Raw genomic sequence first — 27,504 nt, 5'->3', positions numbered from 1 at the left:
ACCGAGTTACAATACAATATACAGTACAATGCTGAAATGGGATGAGGTACAACTTAGGGTAAGGTGCAATGAGGTATTAGTTGTAGTGCAAATCTCTTTACCAATAAATATAAAGTGTCTAAAGTGGGTGCTACAGTGAGTTGTTTATTTAAGGTGAGTGTGTGCATGTGTGTGCTGTGAGTGTATTTGATGGTTTCTTACAGTGTTATTGTCATTGAGCATCCTGATGGCCTGGGGATAGAAGCTCCTTCTGAGTCTCTCTGTGCTTGCCTTCAGGACGGAGGTATACTTCCCATAGGAGGGCCAAGTCAAATAGGTATTTGAGATCATTTGTTCCGTCAGCTGTTGGAGTTTTAAACAACATTTTTAAATAAGCTTAGGCTTAGCTGCTACAGTATAGTCACAACAAATACTCTGTGTTCTTATTCTACAACCTGATTGCAGTTGTATGGTGATCTATTGTATGTTTTAATGTATTTATGTCTTTATTGTATATTTGCCATGTACTAATACTGTTGCAAACCAAATGGCCCTGTGGGGATAATAAAGACTATCCAATCCAATGAAGCTGCTCCAGAGGCAGTGGGTTGGGAAGGGGTTGGGATGATGATGACGCGGAGCTCCCAGAGGAGCATACCTGCACACACCTTCTGTTTCAGGAAGAACCATGAACACCATATAGAATAAAGCTCAGTGGCAGGTATAAAAACTCCCATAAAATTCTCTGGCCTGTGTTTTTTTTAGATTTGACTTGATGCTGAGTCATACAGTTCTTACCGTCTTCTATTCACTTCAACAACAGCAGCCAACATTTGTGTCAAACTTCCTCCTGATGAAGCCCCACCCACCAGGACCCCCCCCCTCTTGTTTTGTGTTTCATGGTGTCCGTCAGGTACCCATTGAATAAGTCCCGTCATTCACGGATGTAGAGATGACACCTATGGTGACGTAAATAAGATAAATATCAGAATCAGAGCCAACATTACATTTGATTACTTTCCGTCATCACATCCTCTGCCATGTCGCCATGGCCCCCTCTAGCGAAAAGGACGATGAAAAGGCAAATAATGCCATATTTTCATGCAACCACAGCTTCTTCTTAAGATATACAGTATGGTCTCACAGCTTTGCAACAAGTGATATATTTGTATTATAAATCAGGTCTGAATGGCCACCTCTGCATAGTTTAATGCTGCATTTTACAGGTTTGTGACTAGTGATCCCCTCTCTTCCAGGCTCCAGTGTCTGTTGATTGATTGATTGATTTTTATTGTGGAGTAAAAGACAGCATCCAAGGGATAAAAACATGAGAGTGCAAGCACTTATTTCCATCATGGTCCCCGATTTTGGACATGGACAGACATCATAAAACATAGAGGATCACAATAAAACATAGAGCATCATAATAAAACATAGATCATAATAAGACATATAGCAACCCCATAAAACATTAACCTGTATTTCACTTCTACATAAACTACATATATATCAAGCGACTATGGACAGATACGCCCTACCCTCTCTATAGTATCTTGATAGTATATGTAGAAGTGAAATACAGGTTAATGTTTTATGGGGTTGCTATATGTTTTATTATGATGCTCTCTATGTTTTTATTATGTTCTGTCTTGGGTACAGGTTTGGCTCTTTGGAGGGTATGCTGCAGCACTGAAAGTGCAATATTTAAACTAGCCAGGCGATGGCAGTATACAGCAAGTGGTAAAATGACAACATTCTGTGTGTATGCAAATAATTTCTTATACACCTGTATTAGGGATGCACAGATAAAAAACCCTCTAATGGGGAAAATCTAAACGTATCAATAATTTTTGTCCATTGACCTAAAACGTATGATTTAAGTCTATACTGTTCAGTAAAGCTAATGTATCGGATCAGTACTCATATTCATACATTTACATTTAGTCATTTATTCTGAATATTCAGTATTCAGAATCAGCGGTAAAAAGGTGGTATTGATTCATACCTATAATTCTCATTGACCGGTCCCAAACCCTACCCTACTGAACCTCCAATCACAATTTCTGCTTCCCTGGGAAGCAAGAGTTGTGATTGGAGGATCAAAAGAAGAGGGCGGGGCTTGAGATAGGTCAATCGTGTGTCCGCTAAGCCTCACCCATGGTACAATATAATAATGAATACAGTTCTCTAAACAATATAACAGTCCATTATTAATTTCACGCCACAACAAATATATGTTTGCTTCATAACTCAGACCTTTATTATAGCTAACAAACAAAGCACATTGTTCTTTTTTTTTAACACTCTATTCAAGTATACTGTTAGTATACATAATATAGCCCTTCAGCTGATCCACATGTACTGTACCCTCAGAAAATAGAGGACCAGTTTGATAGCACCATTATAAAAAAGCACAATAAAATAGGATTCACACACATTATTGTACAAAAGTTAAAATAAAATAAAATAAAAATAAAACACAATTCTAAAAACCCTGACTTTTACAACAATAAGTTACTAATATGATCTTTGTTGGGTAAATGAATGTCCATGCATTTTGGTAAATCTAGCTAAATGTGCTGGGGGGGGGGGGGGGGTGGACTATCTTGTTTTGAACTAGGAAGCACTGAGGTCTAAGGTTGTAACCCTACTAGGACTGTAATATAATACGCTGTATGCTAGTGCTATAAGCTTTGCCAGCCTAATCAGTATGATTAGTATGATCAGAAACAACTGTTCCCAAAACTAGTGACATCACTCTTCATCAGTGATGTCACAGAGATGCTATAGGCCCGTGGAGCCGCACCCCCCCCCCCCCCCCCCCCCCCCCTGATGGCGGCAGACTATTATGCTTGTGAACTCTTTTACATGGTATTTGTGAGAGTTCACGGATACAAGCTGAACTATCTCAGGGTATTATTATAGGAAAAGTATATTTGAGCTCTGAAATTCAGTGACGTTTCACACCCGCTAGAAACAATCATCTCAGCCTCCTTTCTGCACTAAGTTGGAACTAGCGGATGCCAGAGATGGAACACGAGAACAAGAACTACATCTGAAGAACGGTGATGAAAAGAAAACTGGTGATTGTAACACGACTGCGCTTGATTTGAAATACTTGGCTAATAATGTGGACAATTGGGCAGGAGTGAAGTAAAACACATAAGCCACTAAAGCAAAAACATGAAACACATCTTAAATAAAGAAAAACATCTTGGACTTGTGAGAACAATAAGGTCATGTTTGGCATTTAGACACTGATCTTCAGTCGAGTTGAACAAGCTATTCAGTTGTGTGAGGGGGGGGGGGAGCAATTATGAAGAAATTTTGGAAGCGGAATAGAAGAACACTGTTGGAGGTACAGCATGTCAAATCATTTCCATGCACAGACTAGTTCATGCACAGACAGACACTTGAGCACAGACATCCATCTAACCAAACTATTCCAAATGAACTTTGAGTCAAGAGTCTTCTCGTTAAAAAAGGTGCCTCAGAGGCTCCCTTTAATTACACGTGCGTCAGAGAACAAGACACTCCCCCTCGGCCACGCACCATCGTGCAGCCGGTATATTTCATTACTTATTCCAAAGATTCAGTAAGTCAGAGAGGGGTTAGAGAGAGAGCGAGCTTTGCTAGTAGTGCGGTAGCTGCCAGTCTGGGAGTTTAACGCGTGGGGGGGGGGGGGGGGGGGGGGTTCATGATGACACAGAGATACATCAAATATACATCTAGTCTGCTGAAGAGAAAGAGAGAGAGAGGTCTGAGAGAGGTGGTCTGTGTCTTTAGGGGTATGGTTCAAAGAGGGCTGCATCCTTGTAGATGGGGGACGTTGGATAAAAGGTGTTGCCCTGGGCTGGGTTGAGCTGGGCTGGGCCGGGTTGGGTTGGGCCGGGTTGGGTTGGGCTGGGCTGGGCCGGGTTGGGTTGAGCTGGGCTGGGCTGGGCTGGGCTGGGCTGGGCTGGGCTGGGCTGGGCTGGGCTGGGCTGGGCTGGGCTGGCCTGGGCTGGGCTGGGCCGGGCGGGGCGGGCCGGCTCCACCACAGATGATGTCTAGTGGTTGGTGAGCTTCAAGGCAAGCTCAATCTGTGGGGAGTGGTTGGTTCTGATCCTCCTCTGTTCTCCTTTTACCTGTGGGTCACCTGGTTGTTGAGAAGCCCGGGGAAAGTGTGTTCTGACTCGCTGCTTAAAGAGCCACCTGTAGGAGAGATGTGCGTTGGTTGTAATCGGGTTTCATTTTGGGTAAGACGAACGATAAACAACACAAGCGAGAACAAAACCAAACTAAATGTCGCCCAGAGGACAACAGCACATCCTCACTTCAAACACTCCAATGTGATCCCCATTGACAAACAAAGCAATCACACATAGTGTGTGATCAAAATAAAAAGACATTCCTACAATGTTTTATTCACAATGCAGAAAAATCTGTCAACATTTTAACAGCCATATACATAATTAGGCCGTTCCAAAAAAACAAACAAAAAGAAAACAAGCTTTTCAAAACTATAAGATATCATATAAGTTTTGAAAAGCTAATTTTTTTTTCTTCTTCAAAGATTCTTTGCTTTAGCTTTGTTTAATATATGGGTAGCACTTTATAATAACACCCTGTTATAATACATTTATAAGGTATTTGTAGATAATGAACTAATCATGAACAAACCATTTATATACATTCATAAATGATTATTAAATAATTTATAACTATATTTGTATACCATTTACAAAGTATTTATAACGCATTAGTGGATAATGAACTAATCATGAACAAACCATTTATATACATTCATAAATGATTATTAAATCATTTATAACTATATTTGTATAACATTTACAGATTAGTTCTACATTATTTATAACTCATTATCAACATTGTTTGTACTTGATTTGTTCATCATTAAATAATGTTGTTTAATGTGTAGTAACACATTTGTGGATGCTTTGAAAAATGGATATGAAAAAACGACTATACTGTATCTCCATTTATTTTGCATGTTCAACAAATGATTTGTTAAGACATTCATAAAACATCTATAAATCATTTGCAGATGCTATCGTGTGCCCTAATCTAAAGTGAAGCCTATTCATCATCACATACCGCAATATACTGAGCACTGAGCACACATTAGGAACAAATGTAACGTTAGCGCCCACCACATCTACACGAACGTCTACACAACATATAAGAGTTGTTTGTAGGTCGGAAATGATGGAATAGATTTACCAACAAAAAAAGGTGTTTAACCTGCTCATACCTTATTAAAAGCGTGGGGCAGGAGCAGCACGGATAACTTGGTTCTGCATGTATCGTGCTTCCATTCAAACAGACGGCAACACACGTGACGTCAAGTCTCACTCGCATGAGACTTCCTCTCTAGATACTCTTCAATACCTGGCCAGGGTACTCCTGGGTCCTAGTGCCCCCCCATGTTACACTATATGTCATGCACATGAATTTTATATGTTAATAAAATTGCATTTATCTTTAGTCCTAATTCTGTCACTGTTTGATGTCACAAAGAAGGGTGTATCCGAAAGCTGCCTACAACATTTGTAACATGTGATGAAAAAGTAAACAAATAATTAACTGTATTAGACACTTGTTAATGATGAATAGGCTTCACTTTAGATTAGGGCACACGATAGCATCTGCAAATGATTTATAGATGTTTTATGAATGTCTTAACAAATCATTTGTTGAACATGAAAAATAAATGGAGATACAGTATAGTCGTTTTTTCATATCCATTTTTCAAAGCATCTACAAATGTGTTACTACACATTAAACAACATTATTTAATGATGAACAAATCAAGTACAAACAATGTTGATAATGAGCTATAAATAATGTAGAACTCATCTGTAAATGTTATACAAATATAGTTATAAATGATTTAATAATAATTTATGAATGTATATAAATGGTTTGTTCATGATTAGTTCATTATCCACTAATGTGTTATAAATACTTAGTAAATGGTATACAAATATAGTTATAAATGATTTAATAATCATTTATGAATGTATATAAATGGTTTGTTCATGATTAGTTCATTATCTACAAATACCTTATAAATGTATTATAACAGGGTGTTATTAGAAAGTGCTACCAATATATGTTATGTATGCCATTACTTAAGCGAAAACATTGCATCTACACATGCAATATGGTTTATTAATTAAATTAATATATTCTGTGTTATTCTGTCATGTTTTGGGATTATGATGTCTTTGCACTTGTAACTCATTATGCAAAAGGTTTATTTTGGACATTAAACAGATGGCCTGAGCCAACTAATAGACTTGTTGTATCAGATTTATGAGAGTGTGCAAGTGTATCTTCTTGGGTTTTTAGAGTGGACTCTGTCGGCTGGCAGCTCCGCAGATATGGTGTGTGGTGCGTTCTGTGGTGCGTTCTGTGGTGTGTTCTGTGGTGCGCGTTCTGTGGTGCGTTCTGTGGTGCGTTCTGTGGTGCGTTCTCTGGTGCGTGTTCTGTGGTGCGTTCTGTGGTGCGTTCTGTGGTGCGTTCTGTGGTGCGTTCTGTGGTGCGTTCTCTGGTGCGTTCTGTGGTGCGTTCTGTGGTGCGTTCTCTGGTGCGTTCTCTGGTGCGTTCTCTGGTGCGTTCTGTGGTGTGTTCTGTGGTGCGTTCTGTGGTGCGTTCTCTGGTGCGTGTTCTGTGGTGCGTTCTGTGGTGCGTTCTGTGGTGCGTTCTGTGGTGCGTTCTGTGGTGCGTTCTGTGGTGCGTTCTCTGGTGCGTTCTGTGGTGCGTTCTCTGGTGCATGTTCTCTGGTGCGTTCTGTGGTGCGTTCTGTGGTGCGTTCTGTGGTGCGTTCTGTGGTGTCTCACCATTATGGCAGCTGTACATCCAGACGCGATGGCCATCGTATCGACACCTGCATTTCATGATGTTATTGGTGTAGTCCGACTCTGCTACTTCATAGTTTGGATTTATAACAATCTGTGTGAGAGAGAAGAGTTATTCCACAATAGATTACAACTATGGGATGGCTGATCAGATACTGACAGGGGTGTAAAGTACTTGAGTAATTGTACTTCGTTACAATACTTAAGTACTGTGTTTTGGGGATTTGTACTTTTACTCAATTACATTTCAAAGAAAAAAAACATACTTTTTACTCCTTATATTTAAAATGCAGACCTACAAAGTACAAAGTACAAATCTCACGGGTACAACTATTTGAATTAGTATATTTGTTTCTCTGGCCAAACTAACGTTAACGTTATTAATCCTGTGGCCGCACTTTATTTAAAAACAGCCAATCAAATCCCCATCAATGGAAAATTAACCGGCCCATACCCATGCTGATTGGTCCTTGTGCAAGACTAGAAAGCAGGGATCTTTGATTAAACACCTGCTATCAGAAGAATAGACAGTCAGAGTGACAAGCTACAGAAGATGGCCACAAACGATAGTACGAGTGATGTAGAGGACGAAACGGAACATTTCATTGCCCCGGAATACATTTTTTTTTTTTTTACTGTTTAGTACTTAATTTAAGTACATTTTTCTTTTAAATACTTTATTTCTCAGTTTTCAGTTTACTATAGACAAGAACAGACATACAAAAAGGAGGAGACAGAACAAAACTAAAAAGACTGCCAGACAGGAAAATAAAATAACAGTGTGACTTAACTCAAAGCATTACAGTGTGTTGTATATCCAGGTGTTACAAGGTGCAGGTCAAACATGAGATATACAGGGGTGAGTCTCTGCAGAATGCAGTTATTTGTCCTTCAGATAGTCAATGAATGGGCTCCATATGGCCGAAAACCTGCTGTGCTCTTTGGATCTGTAATAGCGGATCCTCTCCATCTGTATGATTGTGATCATTTCATTGAGCCATTTCTGGAAACACAGGGGTGTAGGTGATTTCCAATCGGTTAGAATCATTTTCTTTGCGGCTACCATGCCGAGCATTAGTGTCTGTTGTTCCTCCCTTGTGTACCTTAAGGCAGTCTCTGAACACCCAAAGAGTGCCAACTCTGGATCAGGGGGAATGTCCTTTCCATAGACCCTGGAAAACCACTGGAATATTTCACCCCAGAATTTTTGTAAATGAGGACAGAGCCAAAAGAGATGTGTTAAGGAGCCCTCTGCAACCACACCTGTCATATAATGGAGAAAGAGATGGATACATTCTGTGTAGTTTGGTCTTTGAATAGTGGAGTCTATGGATGACTTTAAATTGAATCAATTTGTACCTAGCATTGATCGAGCAAGTTTGGATTCTAGTCAAACCTTCATTCCAGGTGTTCTCAGACACCTCGAGATTCAGCTCAGCGGACCAGGCATCTCTCAGATGGTCAGTGGACACAGAGGTGGAAAACAGGGACACAAAGTGAGATATCAGGTGTCTGGAGTCTGGAGGAAGCTTCAGGAGATCATAGAATGGGTCATTCTCTGGCATGGTTTCAAAATGTGGAATTTTTTCTTTGACATGATTTGTGTCTGATTTGGAGATATCGAAAAAAGTGGGAGTTAGGGATATAAAATGTTGTTTTCAGTTGGTCGAATGATGCAAACTGTTTGTCTATGTACAAGTCTCCAAGGGTTGTGAGTCCCTTGTCCCTCCAAACAGCAAACGCCCCATCTGTCCGAGATGGCAAAAAGGAGTGGTTATGACATATAGGAGTATACATACAGACATTTGGCGGCTTGTGAACAACTCTTATCTGATTCAAAATCCTAAGTGAGTTCCTTAAGATAAAATGGTCACCAATTAGCTTTTGAGGGGATTCTGTTTTAGAGAAAAGTAAAGTACAGAGAGAGGAGCCTTTTACTGCTGTGGCTTCAATGTTTAGCCGCAGGGGGGAATTATTAGATGCTGTCTCACCCGAGAGTTCCCTCTGCCAGTAGGTCAAGGCTCTAGCATTAGTTGCCCAATAATAATTCCTGAATACAGGGAGGCCTCCCTCCGGTATTGGCTTCTGCAGATGCCCTTTTGATATGCGATGGGTTTTATACCCCCAAACAAATGGGAAGATAATAGAGTCTAGTTTCTTAAAGAATGCTGCAGTGAGGAAGATTGGCAGATTTTGAAATAGATACAAGAATCTAGGAAGAGACACCATCTTGATTGCGTTAATACGCCCCACCATAGATAAAGGCAGGGTCCTCCACTTCTCTATGTTGAGTTTTAACTTTGTGACTATGTCAGCATAGTTAAGTTTAAATAAGAGTTTGGGATTTCTAGATATTCTGAGTCCTAAATATGAAAAATGCTAATTTACTACTTTAAATGGTAGAGCATTAAGAAAGTCTGAGTTCAGGCCGCCCGAGAGAGGCATGAACTCACTCTTACCCCAATTGATTGTGTAGCCAGAAAGCTTACCAAATGATTCAATGAAATCTAACAAGGGAGGAACAGAGGTTTCTGGGTCTGAGAGATATAACAATGTGTCATCAGCGTAAAGGCTCACCCGGCTTTCCAGGTCCCCTATCTTAATGCCTCTAATATTGGGGTGGCTCCTGATTCCTATTGCGAGGGGCTCCAGAGCAATGTCGAATAGCAAGGGAGAAAGCGGATCGCCCTGTCTGACCCCACGTTGCAAGTCAAAAGGTCCAGATTTATCATTATTAGTGAGGATGGAGGATGTCGGGCAGAGATACAGTATTTTGACCCATGCAATAAAAGAGTCTCCAAATCCAAATCTTTTAAGTGCCTCGAGCATGTAGGGCCACTCTATTTGATCAAACGCTTTGGCTGCATCTAGGGACAAAATGGCCGCTCTGGAGTTGTCCTCGTGGTTGGTATAAACATTGTTCAGGAGCCGACGCACATTACAAAATGAAAATCTGCCTGGGATAAACCCTGTTTGGTCAGGGTGTATGATTGATGGAATATGTCTCCCTAATCTATTGGCTAATACTTTTGTGATAGATTTTTGATCAAAATTAAGGAGGGCGATGGGCCGGTAGCTCCCAGGCTCCGTTTCCTCCTTGCCCTTCTTCAGTAAGATACATATTTGCTTCATACAGAGAGTTCGGAAATCTGTTATTCTTAATGGAGTCATTGATCATTCTGAGTAGGATTGGGGCAAGTGTCTTATGAAATGTCTTGTAAAATTCACAGCCAAATCCGTCTGGGCCTGCTGCTTTACCGGAAGGAAATTACTTCATTGCCTCAACTAGCTCACTCTCTGAAAAATCTGAATCGAGTTCTAACCTGGATGACTCATCCAGTTTTGGCAGGTAGAGGGAGTAAAAAAAATTGTAAAGTCTGCGTTAGTGGCCTGAGACTTTGCTGTGTATAATTCTGAATACAATTCTTTAAAGCGGTTGTTTATTTCCTCAGGGTTAATTAACAAATCACCTGTTTTAGATAACATTTTGTGGATTGCACGGCTCACCTGTGCTCCCTTCAACTGTCTGGCCAGCAGCCTCTCTGGTTTGTCGCTCAGTTCGAAGTGTCTTTGTTTGAGCTTCAATAAGAGTTTACCGATGTTTCCACTAAGAATGCGGTTATATTCATACTTTAAATTCAAGATCTTATTATAGTCTTCTTGCAAAAGAGAGTTCCTGTAAGTCTGTTCAAAGGTCGGGAGTGTGTTTTCGATTTCCGCCAGACAACGGCGCTGTTCCCCCTTTTTCTCATTACTGCTTTAAGAGTCTCCCAGAGTATGGAGTCTGAGACCTCCCCTGTGTCATTGAACTCAAGGAACTCCTCCAAGTGAGCTGTCATACAATTAATAAACTCTTGGTCTGTGAGCAACCACGGGTTAAAGCGCCAACAGTAGCTTTGTTTGGGCAAAGAAAGCTTTATTTCTAGTGAAACTGGACTGTGATCCGATATTATTATATTATGATATTTGGTATTCTCAATGTTAGTTATTAATTTTGCATCCACTAAAAAATTATCAATTCTCGTGTATGACTTATGGACATGCGAGAAAAACGAATAGTCTTTGTCCGTTGGGTGTTGTAGTCTGCAGATATCTACTATGTTTCTAGATTTAATTAAATTATTTAATGTTAGGACAGAAGCTATGGCTGTTGGGGTGCGGGAGGAGAGTATCAAGATATGGGTCAAGGTAGCAATTAAAGTCTCCACCCATTAATAGATTAGTGGTGCCTAGGTCTGGAATTAAATCAAATACTTTGCGGAAGTAATTTGGATCATCAGTGTTTGGGCCATATATGTTCAATAATGTGATAGGGAACGAATGTATGTTTCCAGTAATCATAATATACCTGCCATTTGGATCTGTGACTATTGAGGAAAGCTGGAATGGGATATTCTTGCGAAAAAGAATAGCGACACCTCTTGCTTTGGATGTGAAAGGTGACTGGTAAACTTGAGATATCCAGTTAGCCCTCAGTCGCCTCTGCTCTGTAGCTTTTATATGAGTTTCTTGTAGAAACATTATGTCAGCTTTAAGAGACTCTAAATGCGCAAACACTTTGCCCCGCTTTAGAGCTTTCCCAAGACCGCGTACACAAGGCCAGCGTTATGTTATTCATATCTGTCTGATTTATACGAGTGGATCCTGACATGTAGGCTATACAATTGAAATAATGAGAACAGCCTGGAAAAGCACACTAGAATGAAAAATAACGATAAATAAAAACAATGAGTCTGGCAGCTCTGGACAACATTCAACACAAATAAACCCCAACTCCCGCCCCCCGACCCCCGACTTCCCCCGTCGAAGCGTCGTATTCCCCATCACCCCCCACCCGAAGAAGGTTGCGTGGGTAGAATACCATAGTATTCTTATTCCACATAGCCACCTTCCTACCTCCCATTTTCTGCCTATTGCAGAGTTGTGACATGTTAGCTGGGCAAACAGCTCCCTCTACTGGTCTCCCTGTGTTATAAACTACCTGCATTATCAAAAAACTAAATTGGAAGGGAAACAGGGAGATCAATTATTTTTCCTTTTCTTTCTTTCTTTAATTTATGATAAATTATATTGGGTAAGGAGAGTAATGCTATGGGTGATACTATCGTCCCCATTAGTCATGGTGACCACAGCACCATCCACAGCAACACTACTGGTAGTAAAGATAAAATAAAATAAAAATACCAGCAGTAATAATTCACCCAACATAGTTACCACTATATCTGTCGCTAATAACATAGATTGTAATAATAATAGCAAAAAATATATGAATAATATAAACCATATATAGACCAAATTATATTGGGTACGGAGAGTAATGCCATGGGTGAACCTGTTCCACCCCTTAGGGTCGGTACCGACCCTAAAATGAAATTATGGTCATAGATCCATATTTTTCAGTGATGCAAAAGATTTGCGATTTTAAAATCAAACGTTTTCAAGTATTAACATCACTAACATGTCACAAAAGCATGTAGAATGTATATTATCATCAATACGTTAGTTTAGCAATAGGTTAAAAGTGTCCTTAGATAGTTTTAAGTTTTTTTAGCTGCCATTTTGTAGAGGACATGCATAGCTGTCGACCAGCATTGGAACTACACTTCCTGTCAGAGACTGGGGGGGTTCAAAGTTCAGCGTTCTGAATGAATCATATCAATAATTGTTATGATTCGCGATAATAAGCCACAAAAGGTAACGTTTTTGACAAATATTGAAACGCAGTTAGTTTCTCCTCCCTATTGTTAGCATGTAGGAACAATTAGATCTGAAATTAGTTTCAAAACGGTTGCACTGTGGGGAAAATTAAAAAGTACACTAGATTACAGTAGATATCATTATCTGTTCTTATGCACGCCTGGTGATACTAAATCCAAATTGAACTGGGGCATTTGAAAGATAATATATGTATTTATATATATATATATATAAATGTGCGAATTGGCTATAATAAGGTAATGTATAAGCATAATATTCTATATTCTATAATAATATTTCAAATTGCATTGGTCCGGATGGGAGAATTCAGTACTGTATCTACAGAACCTTCGGTTTTATCATCTTGCCTTTATTAATTTCCTTAGATTCTTTGTACACATGATCTCAAGAAGGTACTGAACGAGATCAGTGGCAGTCTTTTAAGTTTGGTCATTATTATCATGGTGTTATTCACTGTCAAAGATGCAAAGAAAAATCATAATTCATATTCTCCTTTGTTTCATCACAATTTAAGCAAGCCTAGTAATAGACACAATATTTCTGACACTGTAAATACATTCCCTGAGGTCCATAGATGTACCTAGATACCAAGAATATGCAAATAGCCCTTGTAGAAGTGGAGCAATATTCCATTTACCTAGGTATATATTTTATGCAGATTTTCACATCGTGTGGAACAGGTTAACGTCCCCATCAATCATGATGACAACAGCACCATCCACAGAATGAATGAATGAATGAATGAAAACTTTATTAACAGATTGCAGAATGGGTACAGTACAGTACAGCTCAATACATACAATTGTTAAGGGGATGCAGACCAGAGAAAGACTTTCGTCTTGTTTACATCAGGGTCCCCCATTTTCAATTCATCGTAACATATATGACATACATGACATACAGATAGACAGTACTGCTCCATCTATACATTTATGACATACCAGATTTGCAATTACAGTACTGTTTGTGATACAAAAAGAGTCCAGAAAGAAAAGAGTATATACATTAGGCGTGGAAACTGTACATTGGATTGGGTAGGTGGGGGTGGGGGGGGACTGTACATTGGAGGTGGTTGGGTGGGTGGGGGGGGGGGGTTGGTTAGGAGTGGGGGTGGGGGGGGGGGGTTGGTTAGGAGTGGGGGGGGGGGGGGGTTGGGTAGGAGGGGTGGGTGGGGGACACTGTACAACTGTACAAACAACACTGTACATTGGATTATTGACAATACCATACTTGGTAATTTACTGTACATTGGAGGGTTGTGTTCGGACATTTACAGGGGCCAGTTTCGGGTTGCAGTCTCCCTTAGGTGTTTTTTGAGAGTGTTTTTGAAAGTGGGTAGTGATTCACATTCCTTTACAGCTTTGGGTAGGGCGTTCCACATTGATGTGGCATAATTGCGAAACGTGTTTAGTCCCTTGTTTGAGCCGAATCTGGGTTTAACATGATTTGTGGAGCTCCCTCTGGTGTTGTGATCGTGGTATTCACTGACCTTTGGGAAGTATTTTGTCATGTACATGGGTACCTTGGTCGTGTAGTGTATCTTGTAGACCAGGCCCATTGCAAGTTGCTGTACTCTGTCGTCTACTCTAAGCCATCCTAGGTTGTCAAAGTGGGCAGGGGTGAGGTGGGTTCTAGGAGTAAGGTCAAGCAGTAGTCTGACCAGTTTGTTTTGAGATGTTTGTAATTTTGTTTTTAGCGCCTTTGAGGTGCTTTGGTACCATGAGGTGCAAGCATAGTCGTAGTACCCTTGAATGAGTGCTCCTGCTAGAGTCTTCAGGGTATTCTTGTTTACCAGTGAGGAGATCCGGTACAAGAATCGAGTTCGTTGGTTGACTTTTTTTATGACATTGGATGCCATTTTGTCACAGGAAAGATTTGCCTCTAGGATGGAACCCAGGTAGGTAATATCTTCTTTCCTTGTGACAATATTGTCACCCACTGTAACTGAGAAGCCGTCGGTCTTGCTGAGTTTGTTATTTGAACCGAAGAGAATGGACTCTGTTTTGCCCATGTGTAATGATAGTTTGTTATCAGCGAGCCATATGCAGATTTTGCCTAGTTCTGAGCTGAGGGTTTTTTCAACCTGTAACTTGTTCTTGTCAGAGACCAGCAGGGCTGAGTCGTCCGCAAACAGGAACAAGTTGCAGTCACAAGCTGACGACATGTCATTTGCATAAATTAGGAACAGTAGCGGACCTAGTATGCTTCCTTGTGGAACACCACAGTTTACTGTGAGGGGGGGGGATAGGGTACCGTTTACCTCCACCATCTGCTCTCTCCCCTCCAGGTAGGATTGCATCCAGCTCACTGATAGACTATCAAAACCAATTGCTTTTAGCTTGTCAATCAGAATGGTGTGATTGACAGTGTCGAAGGCCTTTTGTAGGTCCAGCATGACCATGCCGCAGTATTTGCCCGCGTCCACCTCTTGTTTGATGTGGTCATTTAAATAGAGAAGGCATGTGTCAGTGGAGTGGGATGTTCTGAAGCCAGATTGGAATTCGTAGATTAGATTTTTTTCCGCAAGGTATTTTTCGACCTGTTCGTATACAATTTTTTCCATGACTTTCGAGATGGAGGTAAGGATAGAAACAGGGCGGTAGTTGCCTGTGTCTAATTTACTGCCTTTTTTGTGCAGAGTGGTCACTCTCGCAATTTTGAAGTCCTTGGGGACGTGTCCCTGTTTTATGGAGAGGTTTATTATGTGTGTGATGACTGGGGTGATGGCGGCTGCTGAGTCTCTGAGGAATTTGGAGGGGATGTTGTCATGGCCAGTGGCCTTGTTGGGTTGGAGGGCGCTCAGTTTTTTGAGTACCTCATCTGTTGTTACCATTTCCAGTTTGAAGTCGTCTTTGTGGACCCCTAGGTTCTTGTAGTATGCTACTATGTGTTCTACCCCATAATGCCCTGAGTGGGAGGGTAGTTTGTTTACCAGTGTTGTGGCTATGTTTGTGAAGAAACTATTTAAGTAATTGGCTACATCCAGCTTTTCTGTGATGAGCGTGTTTTCCGTCTTTATGTTTATGTTTGAGAATCTGGTTTTAAGTTTTTTACTGCAGCCTAGTTGGTTATTGAGTAATTTCCAAAGTTCACGCGGTTTGTTTTTGTTTTCCTCGGTTTTGTCATTGATGAATTTTTTCTTTGCTGTTTTGATCATGGAGTTTACATCATTTCTTAGTCTGTTTCTTTCCAGTTTGAGTTCAGTCACGTGGGCTTGGAGTTCACTGCTCGTGCTTTTGGTAAGCTTTGACTGACTTTTACGAAACTCAGAGCATTTTTTGTCTCTGGTTTTCATAGCGGTCAGTATTTCAGCGTGCATCCACGGCTCAGCGCGATTTTTTACTCTAGTGGTTCTTAGGGGGGCCATGTTGTTTAGTATCGTTGAAAATTTGGTTTTGAAGCCAAGCCATGTTTCTTCAACCAGTGTACCATTGAGCTCGTCTGACCAGTCCAGACTTTCCAGTTCAAGGTTAAAGGCCTCGCTAGAGTAGGTTTTGAGGTCTCTAGATGTGACTGTTTTGTGACAGCCAGCCTTTTGTTTTAGCTTTTTGCGCGTACAGTATATCATATAATGATCACTTAACCCGCATGCTATAACCCCTTTATTGGCGATCTTGGACTTGTCAGAGGTCAGGATGAGGTCAATGGTAGTCTGAGTTGACTCACACACACGTGTGGGTTGTGTGATTAGTTGGCTGAGGCCGTGCAGATAACAAAACCTATTGTAGGATTTGAAGACGGGTGCATCTTTTTGTTGCATATCCGTGTTCCAATCCCCAATAAGAATCATTTCTGTATCCTCAACTCCAGCTAAGCACGCATCCAACACGTCATAAAAGCCATTTTTGTCTGGCGGTCTGTAAATTGTGCCGACTAGAACAGAAGCACTAATGGTTAGAAAGAAAAATGATAATAATAAAAAATTAAACCCATGAACAGTGCCAAACAGAAGAGGATTTCATATTACTCCAAGTCCATGTGGCCACGTTAGTCTGAAATGTTCACAATTTTTCAGCTGACCAGTGTGGACAGCGCGACCATAGGCATACCTGTGTTCTGTATGATGTGTATCTACAGTAGTAGACAGTCTCGTCCTAGGTGGGGCTGGTGATGAGTGTGCCCCCGCGTCTAGCGTGGGCTTGATCTTGGTTGTGTAGAAGTCCATTGCCTCCGATGCTTCGGTGAAGGAGTGAGTCTTATCCTTGAAGGTGATGAGCAGCTTAGCAGGGTGAGCCACCCCGGCCGTAACGTAGTTTTGTCTTGCGTAAGAGTGATCTGAGCTCATCAAAGGAGGCTTGCTGCTTGCGTTGTTCTGCTGTGGCATCACGGAAGATGCTGATTTTATGTCCTTTGTACTGTAGCCCGCTTGGTTCTTTAGCTTTCCCACCGGCAAGACGCTCAACCTTCTGTTTTATATCAGAGTTGTTAAATTTAGCAATTAGGCATCGCGTCTTGCCTTTGTTTACTCCGATGCGATGAGCGATACTGACCAAGTGAGGTGTACCTAGATCTTGACCAAAAAGTTCACTCAGCATTTCGTTTACAAACAATGTCGGGTTGCCTTATTCTGTTCCTTCTGGTAGCCCAAAGATTCTCACGTTGAGTCTTCTGCTGTGGTCCTCAAGCGATTCCGTCTTCTGTTTTAATGATTTAACTTCCTCAGATAGTGATTTATTCTCCGCTTCCAGTTGTATCAGCCTTTGATCAGTGTCGTTGGCAGCCGTCTCAAGAGAGTCAATCTTGACCAGGCATGATGTTACCTTTAGCTGAATTTTGTTTAGATGATCCTTGATCGGCTTTAGATTGGCTTCGAGTCCTGTAGCAAGTTCTTCTCGTACAATTGTTCTCATGAGCGTCGCTAGGTCAACCTTCTCCATTGTGAACTTTGTTTGTGCACGCGTGGACATGTGTTTGTTCAAGGACGATTAGATCGTTTTGAAAGAATCTGCTTACAAAATAAAAGGCTGATAAATGTCGAGGTGAAGTCAACTTAGTTTCTGTTCTTTATGGGTTCAAAATAATGATAATTCAAGGGTTTGCTGCGACACAACGCAAGCTGTGTTCAGTCCATGCCATTTAAGTACATTTAAAAGTAGAAACGTTTTTTACTTTTACTCAAGTGTGTTCTTACTCTGACTTTTACTTGAGTACGATTTTGAGACGGTACCCATACTTTCACTTAACACTAGCACAGCCATGGAGAAAATGTCACTGATTCCCACCGGGAACGGGTCAGATGACCTGACAGCTTATATGAGAAATATGAGATAAATAAACAGTGTAAACTATATAATTACCTCTGAATATAAAAATATGAGGTTTACCACAATGAAATGTAGGTTTGAGTGACATAAATATATATCTTTTTAAAATATTAACACTTTGAGTGCCAGCCACGAGAAATCTCGTTAGTTCATGCCATGTGTTGAGTGCCAAGAACGAGAAATCTCGTTATTTAATCGTAATTTTTTTTTATTATCGATTTCCATGAATTTTTCATCAATCTAGCCTCACGTTACCAGTGGGGATCTGTCTGAGCTCGAACAGGGAAAATACCGCCCCTATCGTATCTCCGGATGGTATTACACCCATTGGATTGAATTGAATGAAATGGATGGGAAAAAAATAGCCCGGAATCCACATTTTACTTGTCAGGCATGTAACCGGAGACGATCCCAGTCATTGCCCACCCTCAGAACAGCGTGGAATATGTGTTGCCAGTACCCAGCATTGGATCAATAAACGCGATCGATATTTGGAATGGCGATCAGGAATTGGAATAATCTTTTTGGAGAACATCTGATCTGAGGTAAGGAATCTATTTTACCAGTCTTGGGATAATCAGAGTTTTTTTTCACCTATATCTCAGCGTGTCCCGTATGTGTGTGTGTGTGGCTGTGAGTGTGTGTGTGCTGATCAGGAAATAAGATAATCGATTTTTCAGCCCGCTTCTCTAGCGTGCATAAGTACACATATACTATCGATAATCTAGCGTTTATTTGAAAACGATTCATAAATAGGCCTAAAAATGACAACGTGTTTTGTGTATTCCAGTAAAGCGCGATTCCTGCAGAATCTTTTTTTCTTTCTGGAAGTTTAAAAAAACAAGCGTTTTTCAAAATGGTATAAAACGGAAATGAACCAATTAAAAAACAATCCGTTTCGACAATGTTTTTTTTATCCACTTTTTCTCCCATCCCCAATTTCGTATATCCAATTCTACCGTCCCCTGTCTTGAACGTTGCTAGACTATGCCTCCCACAGGTCGGTTGTAGGACAGAAGCCTTGCATCACGTGTCCCCTCCGGTACACAAGAAGGCAGCCTGTCTCATCTTTTCACCTGAGCAGCTCGAACTCTCAGTGGCGAGCAGTAACGCGTGGGAGGCTCACGCTGCCCCCGTCACTTCCTGCTTCCGCCGCACCGGCGTCACCAAACCGACCTGTAGGAGTCGCTGTCCACAACGTCAAATCCCCACCCACCGGCTTTGCCACCCTCTAACACTTGCCAATTGTGTTAGTATGAACGACCGGCCAGCCGGTAGCAACGCAGAGAGCTGGGCTCGAACCCAGCATCTCCTGCGTTAGAGGCTAGCGCCTTGCCCACTGCGCCTGTTTCGACAATGTTGACTGCAAACAAGTCATTGATAAGCGACGGGCGTATTAGACACATAGCCATAATTTAAGATATAGTTTATGCGTTCGCAAATGTGATCGCCTTCCCATTGACTACAGCGCTGGCACTCAAGCGCTATTTCTGGCGCCCCCTGCTGGCACTCAAAGTGTTAAAAAAAAGAAATATTATTATTATTATAATTTTTTTTTTGGATGGAAGAGCCACACATTGACGGGCAAAGAGCCACATGCAGCTCGCGAGCCATGGGTTGGCCACCCCTGCGCTAGATGCTCACAAAGTGCTGTGACTTTCGTCTGTTCCAACGGCCCATTATGTGGAATAACGTTCTAATTACATTTTCCTGAAGTCATTTTGAAATTTCAGAAACCGTGCCAGATAAAATGGGTACTTTTAGGAAAAGTCATTGAGTGACAGAGCTGGAGCTCGACCGAGTGACAAGGATACATTTATTGAAAATGCCTAGGGGTCATTTGACCCCTTGTCGGCTGTTCTAGTGTTAAGTATAATTTCTGGGTACTTTTTACACCCCTGGATACTGATATGGGATATATCGGGGATGGGCCGGTACCAGGCTAAAGCAAAGTATCAACACCATGAGTCGTGCATAACAAGGTCAGGAATCAAACCAACAGCGGCTTTGATTTCTGCATGGCACACAGAAGCACGCTAGATCTAATTCTGTAATGGAGACAAATGGATTATATCTCAATAATATTTAGGACACGGAATCGAACAATCGTGAAAAAGAGGAGGACGGATCACCTGGAAAATGTAATCTCCAGGTTTGATGTCAGTGATATCCACCCACTGGCAGTCGATGTCGTGTCTGTAGGTGTCCCAGCAGCCCACCGTGATGCCTTGCTCTCCAAAGTTGGCACACTCGTATCTCTTTTCAATACCTAAAAACAACACACGAGTCAAAAGGAAAAGAGGGATAAGCCTTATGTGAGGAGGAGAAACCTGCTCTTTCCACGACAACAGACTGACCGGGTGTAGCAGCCTGGGCGAAAGCTACCGTTTAATCTATTCAATGTGCTTCAGTCACGAAGGGAGAATTACAGTCGATGAAAGGAAGGATTCAGATTCAGATTTATTTGTCACGTCGTCCGTACTTTACAGCACAAAGGAGCCAAATCCTTGTGGCATCGACGTCAATGAAATAGGACAACAACAAAAAAATTATAGAAATAGCATAAGAATAGCAGCATAAACAACGATGCAATAATCACAGTGTGGATGTAGTAAGTGCAATATGGCAGCAGGAACAATGCTAAATAGCTCTATACTATAACATAACAATCAGAGGTTGTTGGAGACTTTGGACTGTTCACAGGGGGACAACATGGACGGTACTCCTAGTGTATGTTAGTATGAATACAACGTGTGGTGTGGAGTAGCAGTATAAAGTACTAGTATAAAGTACTAGTATAAAGTATAGTGTGAAGTAGCAGTATAAAGTACTAGTATAAAGTATAGTGTGAAGTAGCAGTATAAAGTACTAGTATAAAGTATAGTGTGCAGTAGCAGTATAAAGTACTAGTATAAAGTATAGTGTGCAGTAGCAGTATAAAGTACTAGTATAAAGTATAGTGTGCAGTAGCAGTATAAAGTACTAGTATAAAGTATAGTGTGCAGTAGCAGTATAAAGTACTAGTATAAAGTATAGTGTGCAGTAGCAGTATAAAGTACTAGTATAAAGTATAGTGTGCAGTAGCAATATAAATTACTAGTATAAAGTATAGTGTGAAGTAGCAGTATAAAGTACTAGTATACAGTATAGTGTGAAGTAGCAGTATAAAGTACTAAAGTACTAAACGTCTTCAATCAATATCTGGAAAAAACGAACCTCCTTACTGTCATGCACTCTTCCTGATATACTAACACTGTAGCACTCACGTCTGAACACTTTGATGATGAACATTGTTACTCAGCTGATAGAGTTGTACCCTTCCTACTGACTTGTCGTACAACACTTGTAAGTCGCTTTGGATAAAAGCGATCAGCTAAATGACCAAAAATGTCAAATGTAAATGTAGTAACAAAGTTCTTACCCTCGTCACACTCGGAGTCCTCCAGACAGAAGCTGGCTTTGTGGCCCTCCGCCACCTTGGTGCCGTTCATGCTGAACAGGTCGTAGTGGGTGAAGACCTCCATACTGTGATAATGTCTACACACACACACACACACACACACACAACACACACACACACACACACACACACACACACACACACACACACACACACACACACACACACACACACACACACACACACACACACACACACACACACACACACACACACACACACACACACACACACACACACACACACACACACACACACACACACACACACACACACACACACATTACATGATGTTTACCAACCTGCCCAGACGTTACTGCAAAAGAAAATGGACGTGCTTGTCCATCGAGAGTTGTATTCTCTTGTATACTTGATCCAGAGTCTCTGTTGAAATGCACGGCACCAGAGAGACAGACTCAACAACAGCCCTGGAGAGAAACATTCCGTCCGCAAATTGTATATGTTTAGAAGCGGCGTGTATAATCCCACAAGATCTTTCTGGACGTGGTTTTGATCGGGGGCCTTTGTGTATCCCGTCGGCCTCGGCGCGATGGCGAGAGCCGCGCCAAAAAGGTTTGAGGTGCGTAACGCCGGTAACCATGTTACGCTGCCAACGCGACGCAGTTCATCCAAAGATTAAACCACAAGAATCTGGGACCTTTTTTTTTTCTCTCTCTCCACTCCGACTTCTTCCAACTCACTTCTGTCAGTTACAGGCCAGCGAGATTTACTGTATGGCATGGAAAATGGCAGCCGAAGTGAGTTATCATTGACGTTAAAGGTAGAATCTGTAATACCGGCAAACAGCGACCTCTAAGGCAAGAAAGACCCACTTGGTATTGTGCTTTGTTTAATTTATTTTGTTTTGGTGTGTTGTGTGGGTTGGAGTTTAGTAAGACATTATACTATATCTGTCTACCTATAACAGGAAAACGACAATAACAAAAAACGTAAACAACGTAAACCTCTTGCCTAGAGGTCAGTGTTTGGTGACAGTACAGATTCTAACTTTTCAGTTTTCTTCTCCAATGCATCCTGTCTCAGTTCAGTACTTGAACTATGACCGCATCCCTGGTCTCAAACCTACCGAAGTCGGCCCATGTCACCCCACTTCTCAGGGACCTGCACTGGCTCCCCATCGCCGCACGAATCCGCTTCAAGGCCCTTGACCTGGCATACCGTGCGGCAAAGGGAACCGCTCCCGCCTACCTCCGGTCAATGGTCTCTAACTACACACCCTCAAGACCCCTCCGCTCTACATCTACTGGCCGCCTCAGACCCACTCCTATCCAAGCTCCGGGAGGGTCATCAAAGAGAAGTCGCCTATTCTCAGTCCTCGCTCCACAATGGTGGAACGAACTGCCCACCACAGTCCTCTACTACCATGCACTCTTCCTAATATACTAACATGTCTCTACTACCATGCACTCTTCCTAACATACTAACATGTCTCTACTACCATGCACTCTTCCTAATATACTAACATGTCTCTACTACCATGCACTCTTCCTAACATACTAACATGTCTCTACTACCATGCACTCTTCCTAACATACTAACATGTCTCTCTACTACTATGCACTCAACACTGCAGCACTCAAGTTTCAACACTTTGATGAACATTGTTACTCAAGCTGATAGAGTTGTGCCCTTCAATCAATCAATCAATTCCTGCTGACCTGTCCTACAGAACTTGTAAGTCGCTTTGGATAAAAGCGTTCAGCTAAATGACTAAATGTAAATGTAATAACAACACAGGCCCAGGAGGAACTCTGTCAAACTCACAATCAAAAGACAAGAAGAAGAACTGTGATGCTGCACAGACGTAATGAAACAGCACAGAGGAAGTTGCGTGGGGTAGAATCCAAACAACACTTAAAGGAACACGCCAAAGTTTTTGGAAATTTGCTTACCGTATTTTCCAGAGAGAGACAAGAAGATAGATACCAGTTTCCTCTCTGTGCGTTCAGTAGAAAGCTATCTGGCTGCACGTTAGCCTAGCTTAGCACAATGAATGGAAGCGGACATGTCCAACTAACACCTCTCCCCGAAGGATAACCGGTCATGTCCGCTTCCATTCATTGTGCTAAGCTAGGCTAACGTGCAGCCAGATAGCTTTCTACTGAACGCACAGAGAGGAAACTATCTATCTTCTTGTCTCTCTCTCAATTTCAAGTTTCTTTATTAGTTGTCATACAGAAATACAGAATACTTTTGTATGAAGTGCTTCTTTCTGTTTTGCTCCTGAGAGTGTGCTAGATAAAATATATCTGCATATTGAATGCACAGTAAAGAGTTGCAATTCAACTGAATTTACATGGAATGGGGATGTTTTAACTAAAACATGCCACAAGAAGTATGAAATAAGTATAATAAGTATAAAATAGAAAGTCAAGTATGTAAACAAGTGTAAACAAAACAAAAAATGTCAATATACATATATACAATATACAATGCAGAGTAGAGAAGGTAACTGAGTACAATTACAATACAATATGCAGTAGGCCCCTACAATGCAGAAATGGATGCAGATGAGGTACAACTTACTTCTCTGGAGAAGACGGTAAGCTAATTTCCCAAAACGTTGGCGTGTTCCTTTAAAGAAGCTATTTGCGGAGAGAATACACATCTCTCTTTCGGTGTTTACACCTACCTACGATGCCTAGTGTTTTATTGCAACACTACTATCACCGACATCTAAGAAGGGAGATCGCCCCTTGAACGGCCCTTCTAAGGTTTCTCTCCTCCACATTGCCTGTGGTGCATCTTTTTCCTATTGCTAGGTTTTAGTGAGTTTTTCCTTACCTTCGCGTGGGGTGAATGTCTGGGAGTGTTGCATCAATTTATTTAATTTATTTGAAATGTTTTGGACTTTATGGTGTTTTTGTTTTGTTCTTGATTTATTGTGATGTTTCTTCTTGACTTGTTTAACACATTCGGGACGGGCCACGGATAAATCCGTGGTTCGAATCCACCGGTTGAGGACCAACCACGGACATGTCGGTGGCAAGGTTGTTTTGGCTTTTATTCCATTTTAATAACCTACTCAATGTCACGAGCGGCACTGCAGAAGTACCCTACTCTTTGAATTCTAAAAAGTGCATTACCGGCCAGATCCTCTTAGGGGCGCTATCTCGATAATGCAGTGTTCCCTGTGGCAGAAGTTGTCTTGTTTTTTCTGGATTTCCAATGTAGTTTTCTACTAACCTGAAGCGATGCCTATAGCCTGTTACACGGATTACGTTTTGGGACGCGGATTTCACTATGCAGTAAAGGAATATATCATCAGCCAATGGACATATCGATCTGCCAGATGGCGATCGATAACTGGGAAATGCTCTGGGGGATCCAACCGGCCCACGGTAAGATCTTTTTCACGTAAATAACACGCTGATCAGGGCTTGTTTTGATAGCCATCCACCCGGTCAACGAATGTGGCTACTGAGGCTAACACAGTTATTGGTAATCAATAATCAGAAACGACATCCCCCACCCCCCCCCCCCCTTCATGCATTCATGGTGGACCATCAATACCGATCATATGCAGTTTGAGTTTTAACTGTAGCTTCTGTATATCCGAAATGCCAATAGGATTTAACGTTAGTAACTTAACGGCCTGTATCTCGCCTTCCAGGAAATATCCTAGCCGAAATCCCTTATAACGCTTATATTCAAGACGCTATAAAATGAGAACGTATTGATGAATTTTTTTTTCTTTAAGCCATTTTGAAGGGACGGTTTATGGCCTCAATTGACAATGAGAATGGACAGATAGCAATACTATAAAGTATAGATTTAGCTCTACAAACAGCCCCACGGACTGTGCAAGTCTGTTTAGAAATGCTGGCCGTTTAGCGTGAGATTAGACGCATCCAAGTGGCCGGGAAAGTGTTAATAGAGAAGACGTGTCCGGCCCCATGGGGACATTAGCGTGTGTCGTCGGGCCTTACAGATACATTTGATTTGATTTTACCTGTGGCAGTCGTGCCACACCCAGGCGTGGCGGCCCGCCTTGGGGCGGAAGTCGGAGTGTCCGTTGTTGTGGATCTGCGAGGAGAAACGCAGCAGGCGGCGGTAGGAGTTGGCCGGGACGCCCACGGCGGTGGAGGACAGACAGTCCTCCTCGTAGGCACACTGCAGCATGAACATGGGCCGGTCCTCCATGTAGGTGGTCTGCTCCACCGTCTGAGGGTTCAGCACCAGGTCAGGCGCGGCTGGGGGGAGAAGGTGGGACATGTAGTTAGAGAGAAGGGTAACAGGTCAGGCGCGGCTGGGGGGAGGAGACACAGGGGTTAGAGAGAAGGGTAACAGGTCAGGCGCGGCTGGGGGGAGGAGACACAGGGGTTAGAGAGAAGGGTAACAGGTCAGGGGCGGCTGGGGGGAGGAGACACAGGGGTTAGAGAGAAGGGTAACAGGTCAGGGGCGGCTGGGGGGAGGAGACACAGGGGTTAGAGAGAAGGGTAACAGGTCAGGGGCGGCTGGGGGGAGGAGACACAGGGGTTAGAGAGAAGGGTAACAGGTCAGGGGCGGCTGGGGGGAGGAGACACAGGGGTTAGAGAGAAGGGTAACAGGTCAGGGCGCGGCTGAGGGGAGGAGACTGAGTTTGAAAGAAGGGTATGTGCACATGCTTATCAACTGTTTCACCTGTTTTATACAGTAGCAACACTACTATCACCGACATCTAAGAAGTGGATCCCCCATTAAACGGCCCTTCTAAGGTTTCTCCCCTCCACATTGCCTGTGGTGCTTTTTTCCTATTGCTAGGTTTTTTGTGAGTTTTTCCCTTACCTTCACGTGGGGTGAATGTCTGGGAGTGTTGCATCAATGACATTTATTAATTTGACAATTTATTTAGGATTTTCTGGTGTTTTTGTCTTTGTTTTTGATTTATTGTCATGTTTCTTCTTGACTTGTTTAAAGAAGACGTGTCCGGCCCATGGGGACATTAGCGTGTGTTGTCGGGCCTTACAAATCAATTTGATTTGATTTGATTTGAGTCAGGCGCGGCTGAGGGGAGGAGGTGGGACACGTAGTTAGAAAGGAGGGTAACAAGTCCGGGGGCGGCTGAGGGGAGCTGGTATGAGTCAGGAGAGAGTGTTGCCTGAAATGCAACTACCTCACAACAGACGGGACGATCTCTAAGGACCAGCTGCGTGTGTCAGTGACGTTCACACAGTCTCATTAAAACACACGATTGCCTACCAAGCCCCGATTTACACATTTCTAAATGAAAAGCTGTCGCGTTGTGAAAATGTGTTAGAAGAATGTGACGCTAAGTAACAACACATGCTGTGGGGCAGAGATGCAAATGACATAAAATCACAGAGTTGCGGTCGCAGCAAACAGTAAAGCTGCTCTTTCTTCTGCACACAGCATCGTTCTTCATTAATCCCACGCCACGTTGATCCCACCTTGTGCCTGCGACCACATCACAGCAGTGCCAACCTCTCACTGTATATATAGCGCTCCCCGCTCCTGTGTGTTATCACATAAGTAGCTACTTCGCCTCTAGCAAGGACGTTTTCAGCCTCACCTGGGAGAGAACCTAGTCAAGTCAAGTCATTTATTTATATATTATAGCGCATTTAACCCTTCCACTGCCACACGACAGAAGGTTAACCCTTTACTATCACACAACCGACGGCCGTGTGGCAGTGAAAGGGTTAACCTTCTGTGTATTGTCGCAGTGAAAGGGTTAACCTTTTGGTAGTGCGGCGGTGAAAGGGTTAAAAGCTCAGAGAGCCGACCAAAGTGCTGTACAGTGAGTGACTACAGAATTAAAACTATAGACATCGTCACACAGTGTAACAGAGGACAATACAACATGACAAAAGACAGGATGGACAGTCAATAGAGTAGGACCACAAGACACTAGGAGTATACAACAGACGATACAGTATGACATAGGAGTGGTGTAACGATTCGACCCCATAACGATTCGATTCGATTATGATTCTTCAGGCAACGATTCAATGCATCATGAAATATCTTCATTTGACCACGATTCGATTCGATGCGATTAGATACATTTTCGATCAGTTAATTCCCCCCCAAAAAATGTATACACAAATGTGGCTGGGGGAACTGATTCACTCAGCATGAATAGGTCAATAAAAAATCGACATTAAAATAAATAAATAAAGAAAAATAATTTTCTTTTATTTTTAATAATCTATTCTTAAATGTTCAAATCGATGCAGTTGAATCGTCACCTTAGGAT

At 42.0% G+C, this 27,504-nt stretch overlaps 1 protein-coding gene across 1 annotated transcript in view; it reads right to left on the bottom strand.

Annotated features, from left to right (window-relative positions):
• Window positions 1-2,218: 2,218 nt before the first annotated feature.
• Window positions 2,219-27,504, bottom strand: part of loxl2b (lysyl oxidase-like 2b) — a 118,337-nt gene continuing 93,051 nt past the window's right edge. The window contains exons 10-14 of the mRNA XM_084307669.1: window positions 25,258-25,498; window positions 21,246-21,361; window positions 19,957-20,093; window positions 6,825-6,936; window positions 2,219-4,173 (exon numbers count right to left, since the gene is read on the bottom strand). Coding sequence (XP_084163795.1) covers window positions 4,103-4,173; window positions 6,825-6,936; window positions 19,957-20,093; window positions 21,246-21,361; window positions 25,258-25,498 — 677 coding nt within the window. The 3' untranslated portion in view covers window positions 2,219-4,102. The remainder of the gene's footprint in view (window positions 4,174-6,824; window positions 6,937-19,956; window positions 20,094-21,245; window positions 21,362-25,257; window positions 25,499-27,504) is intronic.

This window comes from Notolepis coatsorum (genome assembly GCF_963971535.1).
Source record: "Notolepis coatsorum genome assembly, chromosome: 2".
NCBI lineage: Eukaryota > Metazoa > Chordata > Actinopteri > Aulopiformes > Paralepididae > Notolepis > Notolepis coatsorum.
The sequence above is the reverse complement of the archived record's forward strand: the minus strand, read 5'-3'. Positions and strand labels throughout refer to the sequence as shown.